General features: G+C 35.0%; 1 protein-coding gene across 1 annotated transcript in view; it reads left to right on the plus strand.

Moving 5' to 3' along the window:
- TMEM67 (transmembrane protein 67) overlaps positions 1-11,336 on the plus strand; it is a gene marked incomplete at both ends in the record, with an annotated part of 15,986 nt that extends 4,650 nt beyond the window's left edge. The window contains 12 exon segments of the mRNA XM_010186342.1: positions 59-215; positions 605-728; positions 1,829-1,934; positions 3,917-3,973; positions 4,068-4,166; positions 4,635-4,733; positions 5,104-5,190; positions 5,926-6,025; positions 6,127-6,266; positions 9,561-9,701; positions 10,165-10,245; positions 11,220-11,336. Coding sequence (XP_010184644.1) covers positions 59-215; positions 605-728; positions 1,829-1,934; positions 3,917-3,973; positions 4,068-4,166; positions 4,635-4,733; positions 5,104-5,190; positions 5,926-6,025; positions 6,127-6,266; positions 9,561-9,701; positions 10,165-10,245; positions 11,220-11,336 — 1,308 coding nt within the window.
- Positions 11,337-11,746: the final 410 nt, after the last annotated feature.

Here is an 11,746-nt window from a genome sequence, read left to right on the forward strand (position 1 = left end):
TTGATAAAATCATTAAATAGCTTAAGTGATCCTTTTTTTTAACATTTTTTATTTGTAGTGCCAAATTTCAGTTTCCAAGATTTTATTGGATTTTGCTAATCCAATCTTTTATGACCTATTCCTTGAATATAATGGTAACAATGGACAACAATATCTTTGGGCTGTGCCAGTTTTAAACTTGAATCTTCAATACAGTGAAATGTTTGTTAATCAAGGTAAGACTCTCATAGTAATGTTTTTGTAAATTTAAATAATTTGAATAACTTCAAATAGAAAGAATTTGTATTAATTACTGTTGCTGGTTTGTTTTTAAAGATACCACAACACACCATAACTTGTTGCTGTTTTAAGAATTTAATATTTTGTGGGCAAGTTCTGATAGTGTTAAGTGCAAGCTTTGGTTGCATACACCAGCTCAATCAATAATATGCACAAATAAAGTAATTAGTTTCATTATGTATTTTTTAAAGTTGAAAATAAATAATTTTACATCCCAAAAACAGTTCTATGTATTATACAGTTATATGTATCACGTCTAGTAGATTTCATTCTCTTTGTTGAATTAGGTTTTTAAATAATATATAGCTGTCATGTTTTTTTGAAGGCAGTAATATGAACAACTGGCTTTTGACTCGTCGATTATTTTTGGTGGATGCGCTAAGTGGGAAAGAAGATGATTTGGGAAAACTACCAAGAGTAATTCGGATTGCTAGCAAAATAACAATAAGGTGATTAATTGCTTATGATATATAGTACATAGTAAATAAAGCTAATTTTGTACAGTCTGCATTTTATTGTCTTTATTAAAGTTATCTTATTATTTTGTTTCTAATAAGTCCTGTGCTGCTTTTTCCATTGTATACTTTGAAATACCAGGAGTTTCCATAAGTTGTTCCGATGAGTGACTGAGAAAACATAGCATTCACTTGTGGGGGTTAAAATTACTGCAGTTACTTTCCACGTATGGTGGATCAGACTGTGTATGCATAATGCAAGTTAGCAGGCATTCGTTCATCTGGAAAGACCTAAAATACTCCTCTTGTCAATTTTTTTTTTATGTGTGTGTTGCTGACTATAGAAGGATGCTATTTCATACTCCATGGTCTTTTTTTGCAGTATTTTTAAAAATTGTAGTCATTTAACTGAAATTGTGAGACTACCTGTTAGGGTTAATCTCAGCTGGAATATGTTTTGGAAGAACCCTTTTTTCTCCTTCTTTATGTAATCACTTTCTCTGAGATGACTGTCTAAAAATTGAGATCTCTCTTTTCCTTCAGCTCTTCTTCACAACTTAGTAGTTGAAAAGATTTCTGGGTAGCACTGAGTACTGATCCATACAAGTAATCATCTTGAAGATTAATTTAATATACTAACTCCACTTGCTGAGAATTACATATTACATTATTTCAAAAATTAAGGAATAGCGCTTATATCTGTGGAGAACCCCCTCATGAAGCTGCTTTGAAAAAATGGTAATGCCAGAAATTCAAAGTACACATAGAAAAGGTCACTCTAAAGTTTTGAGAAAAGTTACCTTTTGGTTCAATTGCAGCTATCGTAATGTGAGCAATAGGTAAAGATTGATTCAGGTATTTTCTTACAAATAAACAACCCTTCCCATCTTCTTTATATATTTGTGTACATGCCTTTGTACAGTCCAGTTACTTTTAAAGTGTGAAGTGCCATGTCATTGGGTTTGAAACTCAGATTTTATTGATCAGGTTGTTCTGTTCATTTAGTGTTTTCTTATTAGTACAAGTTTAAGTGAATGCTTCCCAAGCAACTCATCCATTTTCTGTATTAAAAATAGTACTCTGTGTTTTTGCAGTATTCGTCTGGTCTCCCATACTCAGAAAGGTACTATCTACCCTCCTCTGGTTACTGTTGCTTACACAGATGTGCTTATCCAAAATCCTGAAACCCAGAGTGTGATGGTGAGATCTTTGTGCTATCTTAATTGAATTGATTTGTTAACCATACTTTTTTAGTTCTGTTGGAATTCCAGTTGAGTGAACATTTTTGGGGGGGTTACAAAAATCTAACAAGCAGTTTCTAGTTCTGCTCAGTTTTAAAGTTGCAAATTTTTACTAAAATTAAAGCTTTTAAGACAAAGCAGTTAAAAGTATTTTCTTCACAGTTTATCTGGAGTCTTTTTTAACTTAAAATACTTATAAATTTACAGTTGGTTGTATAATGCTAAAGTAGGCAACAGTTCAAATAAAATTATATGCACAGAAAATGACAGGAAAAGTACTCTTCATGCAATCAACTGAAAGCAGCAATTTATGCAAGAAATTGAATATTTTTTTATTTAAAGCAGTGCATTAAGAGGAGCTTTTTATGACACAGACATTTCAGGTCACCTGTATTTTAAGTTAAAATATCAGTAATATATTTAAAGCATCCTTTAGTGTTTTGTCTGCTCTGCATTATTTTACAGCACATCTCTAAGAATTTAAAGTAAAATAATCCAAAAATCTGTAGCCAGAGGGGTTGAAGGTCAGTCTGGGGGATCTTTCTCTACTGAAAGGCACTGAATTCTGCTGTAGCAGATGCAAAAGCAGCATTTCATACTTGCCTTTTTGCCTGCCATGATGGGCAGCAGCTCAGATGTTCCATTCTTGTTTTGCCTTGTTTGTTTGTTACATCACACTGCTTTAAAAAGAGAAAATGTTGAGCTTATTATAGTAAAATAATCATTCTGATATTAAAAAAAAAAAAAGCATTTTCTGCTTATCAACCTTCAAGAGTTCAGGTTTCCAGTACAGGTAAATATCTAGCTAGAAATTTCTGGTGCTAAAACTATTCCTTGTGTTTCATACTAGCTGCATGAAAGAAAAGAAGAGATAGAATTATAAAGATAAAAAAATTAGTCAGACACTTCTCCCCTGCCTAAGTGATGTCTGTCTTTAACCACAGAAACAGCACTCTTTTTAGAAAATAGTTCAAATGGCGATGGCAGGAACAATTGTTTTCAGTTCCTCTATTTTCTGTTATACTGTTTCACCTGTACATGTGATGTACATAAGTGTTGTCAATTTTAGATGTCTTCTTGCATTTAACAAATTTTATGCAAGTAAAAAGATACATTGAATTTCATTCCAAGTTCTATAAACACTGAGCTTCTACTAACTGAGCATATTTAGATTTAAGTCCAAGTGAGGTGATAGAATGAACTCCAACAGGGAGAAGTGTTTTGGGAAGCCAAGGTGAGGGGGAAGGATTGGTTTAGGGTAGTTTTGTCCTTTTCTTTAAACTGAACTGAAAATACTATTCATTATCATACTTGCGTTAACTTTACCCTTGCAGTGACAGACTCAGGCCAGAATGTTATAAAACCAAGATAAACATTTTTTCTTGTACAAATCTTTCAGACAAAAGTCAAAATAGGTCTTAGGTTAGATAGTTATTTAAGCCAGAGGGAGCATTTTGATGCTGCATGCCAATTTTAATTTCATTCAAGCTGGAAAAACCACTGGTGTTGAAGGTATGTTAAGAGCTTACTTTATAATTTTGCATATTGATGTAATTACATTAAAATTACTTTTAATCAACACTGATAAAAGGGAAAGTATCAAACTTTTGGTGTCTCCTTACAGAAGGAAAGAAATTATGCAGATTTATAAAGGATTATAAGTAGCTACAGCTAGTAACTTGCAGATAGCAGACATCCATCTCCAGCACTACTGTTGGTAAAATCTGCACGAAGCATAGCAGAGCATATGCTAAGCCTGGCACCGATACACAACAGGTCAAGTGTATACAGTAAAAGAAGAGATATGTTGTACTTGAGCAGTAGCCCTAGATGGGAGTTCCCACCAACCAAAAGTGTGACAGTTACCACTGTCTATAAGAGTTGTAGCATTTCAAAATTTGTATGCATATTTACTGTTTTGTTTTTTATCTTAATATTCAGATTTCCTTCTCAGTCAATTATGAGATGGATCAGTCAGAGGCTCAGATTCAGACTGATGTAAGTTGAATTTCCCTTTAATTTGCCGATACAATGATTTACTTTATTTTGTGTTTTTTAAAAATAACTGCAAATAATTTTTCATTCTCTCCAGATCACATTGGGTGTGTTGGGTGGGCTCGCAGTGTTATGGTCCCTTCTCAAGACTGCAGGCTGGAAGAGGCGCACAGGAAGCTCTATAGTCGACTTGCAGGTATAAACGAATGACAACTTAAAAAAGGACACATCTTCCTCTCTTTAATGAGGCCTTTGCTATCATCCCTTGTGATAGAACTATGCTGTTTCTTAAGGTAACTGAAGTAATTTCTGGCATAGCTGCATAGAACTTTGACCTGGAGTTAGGTTCATTTGAGGAAGTAGGGTTTTTTGCTTTTCTTTGTATTCTGATGTTGTCATTTAGGAAATACTTTTACTAAAAGTAAAGGTATTCACAGAGCTACTCTGATCACTTGAGCAGACTTAATTTTCAGGTTGATTCTTCTTTGAACTCTGTCTGAGTTTCAGATACTGAATATACCATAAATATATGACCACAGTAGAAAAATTTTTGCCAAGGCTACTTTTTAGTTTCCTGTAGTGTGAGCTGCATAACATTTTATATGAATGTACATATGCATTACTTAGTTTTACAGATCTCTACGGTGTGTTTTTATAATTACAGACAGTTCTGAAGTTCTTACTGTTTTATGCTGGAGACCTTGCCAATGTTTTCTTTATCATCACAGTGGGCACCGGGATTTATTGGCTTGTGTTCTTCAAAGTAAGTGTTTTTTCAGATTTGGATGTTAAGAAAATCTATTAATATTGCATATATTTTTACACCAAAAGAATTCATTTTCTTTCTTTTTTCTTTCTTTTTTTTTTTGCTTTTTGCCTTTCTGGTCACACTATTGAGGCAAGTTCTATATAATCTGTTTTGTGTGATTAAATTTTTGTATTCACTTGTTTCTTTCCCTTAGAAGTCATTGTACTTGCAGTCTGCTTAATAGTCACTTAAAATATTTTACAAATTCAAAATGTTTGCACATTCAGTATTGAACTTTTTCTGCAAAAAGTTATTTGCTCTTAAGCACTTACTATGTTGTTACATATGCCATCCATACTATTTCAATGTAACTTCTCCATTGTAGGCTCAGCAGTTTGTCTCTGTCCTTTTACCACTTCCATCTCAAGAAGAAGATTTTGTTACATACATAGCATGTGCGTTTAGTTTAAAGGTAAATATTTTCCCCAGGCATTAAAAAACATTTCAGCATAGGCTTATGTGTATTTTCAGTTGGCTTGTTTTTAAATATCTTGTACAGTTCATTGTATTAGTGTATAGACAATTATTTTATTCTAAAAAGTAAGTCATTTTCCATATTAATTTATTTTGTGGAGTCTTTATAGGGTAATAAATGTCTGAGTAAGGTGATCTATGGAAAATTATTCTTTCAAGGATAATGGTGTAAAGAAGCCCACATGAAATAAGAGCATATCAAGAAAGCAAGTGCTTTATTTTAAAGCGGAATATAAGTGCTGTCAGTTCCTGATGAAAAAGAAAACAGATTAAAAGTATTATGTTCAAATACTTGTAGAATTCAGAGATCAGTATTGTCTTCATGTGACATACAAGTATTTTATTACTTATGAGTATTATATTGAATTGGAATTCATAATACAGGTTAATATTTTATGGGAAAATACTTAGTCTTTTTTTAGTATTTGTTACTTTGCCATAATTATTTTTTCATCATTTTGGACATCATCACATGACTTACCACTATTCCAAGCTTTTAAATTTTAAAAAAAAAAAGATGTTTCAAAAGTTGGTAACAACGTTGCAGTCTAAAGTATAGTCAAGTATGTGACTTGTTATGTTTATGAATGACATGTGCAATGACTGCTTCTTCATCTTTGTCTATATGCTGTTGCTGTCCTTACTTCTTGTATTTCTCCTTTTTCTTTCTTAGGCTCTGCAATTCTTACAGTTGCTGGTTTCACAACTTTCTATTGATATTTTCTTTATTGACTGGGAAAGACCTAAGGGCAAAGTTCTTAAAGCGGTTGAAGGTAATTCAAACTATGCTTGTTTGTATAAACAGCTTTGGTTAAATTCAGCTATTACTCTCAACTATTAAATTTCAGAGCTTTATTGTATGTATTATTTTTAGGTGAAGGTGTTATTAGAAGTGCTGCTGCACCTGTGAGCATATGGAGGACATATTTTATAGCAAATGAATGGAATGAAATTCAGACAGTGAGGAAGATAAATCCCTTCTTTCAAGTGCTTGCAGTTCTTTTTTTTCTGGAGGTATTATTACTACAATTATTATTTTTATTGTTGTTATTTTTTATGATTCACAATCAGAGGGTCTGGTTTTTAACATAACATAAGGGTCTGGTTTTTAGTTCTTGCATTCTTTGTGGTAATAGTGGTTGACCTTCAAGTTTACTTGAAAACATGGAACTTAGTAAAATAATTATTTTAATACATTTTTAAATTTATATATATGTATGTACAGGTCATTGCAGTATTTCATTAAGGAAGACTTAATAAAAAACTCCAAACAAACAAAACCAACCTTTCATTACCTTAGAGACCTTTCTTAGTTTTGTTCAGGTTTTTTTAAGGTAATGAGTTACCCTAAATGGCTTAAGAGACTGATAAATCTCTCTACACACTCAATTGTTCATTTGCCTACTGACTCCCTGCTGCCACAGTCTACAGCTTTATTTCTGGTATCATTTTTATCTCAACTGAGCTTCCCTCCTGCTAATTCGCTATAGTGACCTTTTATAAAGCAGGAAATGGAAAGTGCCAGTTCTGTTCCTGATGGTATAGCATAAGGCAGTATGCCTTCAGTTACAGCTTAAGGATATGTCAGAAATTGTGCTTTAGTTTTTCAGAAACATTTTGGTCTGTTTCTTCTGTAGTTTGGCAAGTACTTTTATTTTAGGAAGTATTCTTAAAGCGTGCAGCATATAGTTCTTTATGTGAGGTTCTTTTACATATTTTTAGTATTTTTATTCATTTTTATACTTCTGTTTTTAAGTTTCCTATTTTTCTTTTAAATTAAATACAGTCAGAAACACCAGACTTTACTCTTTCACTACATCAGTATCTTTGCTGTTGGTCAATACACCCCAGGACCAACTTAGGTGCCATGTTGCAAGGAAGGAATGGGAGAAAAGAGAGCATGTATTCCCAAAACTAACTCATCTCCTCAGGTTACTATTCTTAGGCTCCTGGTGCTAGAAGAGAGAGGCTGCTCTCAATAGAGAGGGTTTAAAATCTTGCTTTATAACTCCTGCTATGAAATTCCATCTGGAGAATCCCTTTCTTGTCACTGATGGTGGAGATAATGGTATTAGGTATCATGAAAGAGACCTAAATAGGCTAAAATTGGTGTTTGTGAAAAACTCAAATAATATAACTTTCATTGTCATCCTGGAGTTTGGAATGTAGTTTCCCTGCATGAGGTAGATATGGCAATCTGCTGCTCACTACAAGGGGGAAATTCTGTAATGCTCTGAATCTGTCTTCTTGGGTTAGCAATTTCGATAAAGTGACTGTTCAGTTCTCATTAATCATGGTGACAGGCTGTACAGTAGTAGAAAACAAGGCAGGAAACGTAATAGTTGGAGGAAATGCCAGAGGGAAGGGATGCCATCCAGAGGGACCTGGACAAGCTGGAGAAGTGGAACCAGGTGAACCTCAGGAGGTTCAACGAGGCCAAGTGCAGGGTCCTGCACCTGGGTCGGAACAATCCTTGTTACCAATGCAAGCTAGGAGATGATGTGCTGGAAAGCAGCCCTGAGGAAAAGGACTTGGGGGTACTGGTGGATGAGAAGCTGAACATGAGCCACCAATGTGCTTCTGCAGCCCAGAAGGCCAAACCGCATCCTGGGCTGCATCAAAAGAAGTGTGGCCAGCAGATTGAGGGAGGTGATTCTGCCCTCCTGCTCTGCTCTGGTGAGACCTCACCTGGAGTACTGCATCCAGCTTTGGAGTCCCCAACACAAAAAGGACATTGAAGTGCTGGAGCAGGTCCAGAGGAGGGCCATAAAGTTGATCAAAGGGCTAAAGCACCTCTCCTACAAAGATAGGCTGAGAGAGCTGAGGTTGTTCAGCCTGGAGAAGAGAAGGCTCCAGGACAGCAATAGGACAAGGGGTAATGGTTTTAAACTAGAAGAGGGTAGATTTAGGTTGGATATTAGGAAAAAGTTCTTCATTATGAGGGTGATAGAACACTGGAACAGGCTACCCAGAGAGGTGGTGGAGGCCCCATCCCTGGACATGTTCAAGGTCAGGCTTGATGGGGCTCTGAGCAATCTGATCTAGTGACATTGTCCTTGCTCACTGCAGGGGGGTTGGTCCGGATGATCTTTAAAGGTCCCCTCCAACCCAATACATTCTATGATTCTATGAAATTGGAAAGCATAGAACAAAAAGTCTCCTTCACCTCGGGCTTCATGTTAGGTACCAAAGCAGCCACTGGTTGGCATTGGTCGCTGTGGCAATGCTGACAACATGGCTAGTGCAGGTAGCACTCTGGCAGGAAAACAGAGCTTTACAGTATTGTAATGGTTCTGACTGGGATGGAGTTAATTTTCTTCATAGCAGCCCATAGGGTGCTGTGATTTGGATTCATGGCTAAAGCAGGGCTGATGACACACCAATGTTTTGGCTATTGCTGAACAGTGCTTGCACAGCATCAAGGTCCCCAGTGAGCAGGTAGGAGCTGTGCAAGTAGATGGGAGGGGAATGCAGCCAGGACAGCTGACTCCAGCTGAGCAAAGGGGTGTTCTGTACCATCATGCTCAGCAGTAAAAATGAAGGGGAAGGTTTTCTGGGGACTGGCTTAGCATTGATCTCCTCATGGGAGGTAGGTAGTGATTGTCTTTGCATCAAGTGTCGTGGAGGTTTGTTTCATCTTGCCTTTTCTTTGCTTATTAAACTGTCTTTATCTTGATCCAGAAGTTTTCTCCATCTCACTGTGGTGGCGGTCAACCCACCACAAATGTGTTTCTGGTGCAGATTCAGTTCTGAATTATTTTCACAAATTTTTCATCTCTTCAGTGTTTCAAGACGTAGTGTTTCTCTCATGTTTTTTTAATTGGAAACTTTCTGTAGACTGTTTAAAATAGATTCAGCCATAAAGACAGTGGAAAAAAGTGTATTCCTCTAAAATAAAAACAAAAAAATCAGTTTCTTACAGTTGCAAAACAGGTAAAAAAATTGTTTTAACTCTGGAATATGCAGGACCAAAAAGCTGAAATTTGGCAGAAGTAATATTCCTATGCAGTCTAATAGCGGAATCTTTTGGACTTTTTCAGTAAAAATGTTGTCTTTTACTGAGATTTAGCTGCATATGTTTTTGAATTTATGTATCAACACATATACGTACAGTTTATGTTTTTAATTATGTTTCTCAGTAATAACACTGCATCACACAATTGGGCTCTACCATAGTAAACATGCTACTATTCCCAGGTCCATTTTTCCTAATTTTTTCTTGTTTCTTTCTGTTATGATGAAACAATAGGGTCATAATTAATACTATTCATTGCCTCATGTTATTATAATGAATTTTTATCTCTTCAGGTGGTGGGATTTTCAAACCTGGCTTTAATGGATTCTTCTTCCAGTCTTACAAGAAGCAGTGAGAGTTACATAGCTCCTTGGAGCCGCATTTTAAGATTTGGTATGTCTGCTGCACTCTGGCTGGCCATTGCCTTCTTACAGGTATGTCAAACACATAACTGAATGATCATTTTCAGGCTAGTTCTTGGAAATCAGAATGCATCAGTAGGCCATCCATGCTACCTATCATAGCATTCAGTACATTCTTAATTGTTTTGCTTGATCTAGACTTTTAGGTGCTTTAGCACTAACTCAAAATGAATCTTTTGAAGTATGAGACATTTTCCTTTGTAGGAAAATTCATATCCTCAAAGATGTGAATTTATGCAACTCCTTTGGTATTTTTTAAACAACTTTGAAGGATCTCCAGATTCAAAATGAAAAGATGGTTATTGTTACAACTTTACTTCTTAGAGGAAAGATGTCAATCTCATTTCATAGGGTCCAATACAATGGTGGCCACTGCAGAAGTCTGTAATTTGTGGGTGTTAAACTGTGAAGTAAATTGCTTAATAAAGTCAAATATGATAAACTAATAAAAGAAAATATGGTTGATTTGTTTCAGATTATATTTTTTTCTGTGATTTATGAAAGATTTGTTGAAGATAAGATAAGCCAATTTGTTGATTTGTGTTGCATGAGCAATGTAAGTATTTCTTTGTCTCATTTGTATAGTGTATCGATACGTTCTTCTAGATGTGGGATTTTTTGGTTGGTTTTTGAAGTTAAATTGATTACATATGCTCATACAGAATTAAAAAGTAATAAGTTATGAAATATTAGGTGTGGAACCATTTGCTGCCGTTCTGTCTACTGGTTTGCATTTTAGTACTTTTGTCTTACAGACACAGCTGTCTTGCTTTTATTTAATGTCTGTGTTCAGTTTCTGCTTCTATCTTGTGGTTTCCTTTAACCACTGAACGTCATGGTTGTCCCTCTTGGACAGTTATCACCTTCTTCATACATTTTCACTTACTTACATCTGAACTACTTCCCTTTCTCTAGTTTAAATGTGAGTCTTGAAGCTTTTTACTGCAGGATTTCCTTTCTAACCAAAGAAGAGTGCAGTCAGAATAGAGTGGATTAGCTCATTTGTCCAGAACCTTTTAAAAATACAGAGATTAACTCCTTTTTTCAGCATTTCCAGCCTTGGTTATTCCACTTCTGTGAAACACCCATGTAGTGCATGGGTTGTAGATAGTTAATTTGGGGGTTTATGTGATATATAAGCATTATATCATACTGAATGAATTTCTATTAAATACAGTCTCCTAGGAACTAAACTAGAATCATGCATATGTATTATGTACAAGAGAAATAATGCTTGAGTCAAAATAAAAGCTAATAACTTTGCTTTAATTTTTGGCTCTGTGGCATTAAGTAGTGATCCTTGCCATTTATAAACTAAACTCAAAGTTAGTGTATGTTTCTAGTTAAATGTGGATAAAAATAATCAGTAAAAGAGTTATTAAATATTCTTCTGCCATATTTATTTTGTTACCTACCTGCTTTGTTCTTGTAGAAGGGCTGGTCTTGCTAATTTCCACTGTTAATTCAAAAGTTCAAAATAAAATGATAATGTTTAATTCAAGCATTATTTTCTTCCCCTATTTCTTTTAGATTTCAGTGTTTCTCTTGTCACACAGCTGCTTTGGTTATTATATCCATGGTCGCTCTGTGCATGGACATGCAGATACCAATATGGAAGAAATGAATATTAACCTAAAGAGAGAAGCAGTAAGTAAAAGTATTAAAGTTTACATCTGCTTTAATTATTTATTTTATTTTAAAAATCCCACATTGCATTATGGATCTGCACTTTTGCATTGCATTGAACCAAGTTATGATGCTTAAAAGATACCAGCTGCTGGTATGTAAATATATGACTTGGTAGTTCTTTTAACTAGATAGAATCATAGAATGTATTGGGTTGGAAGGAACCATTAAAGATCATCCAGTCCAACCTCTCTGGTTTGTTGTATGCTGTTATCTTTATTGCAAGATCAGGCAAACGTAAAATGTCTAATACAAGATTGGAGCACTTTGCACCAAGTGCACTTTCATGCACTTTCATGACCTCTTCATCTTTGTAGGGACAAGTAGGAAGAAAGTACTTTACAGAATCACAGAATCATAGAACGTTAGGG

This window comes from Mesitornis unicolor, unplaced genomic scaffold (assembly GCF_000695765.1).
Source record: "Mesitornis unicolor isolate BGI_N332 unplaced genomic scaffold, ASM69576v1 scaffold10590, whole genome shotgun sequence".
Classification (NCBI taxonomy): domain Eukaryota; kingdom Metazoa; phylum Chordata; class Aves; order Mesitornithiformes; family Mesitornithidae; genus Mesitornis; species Mesitornis unicolor.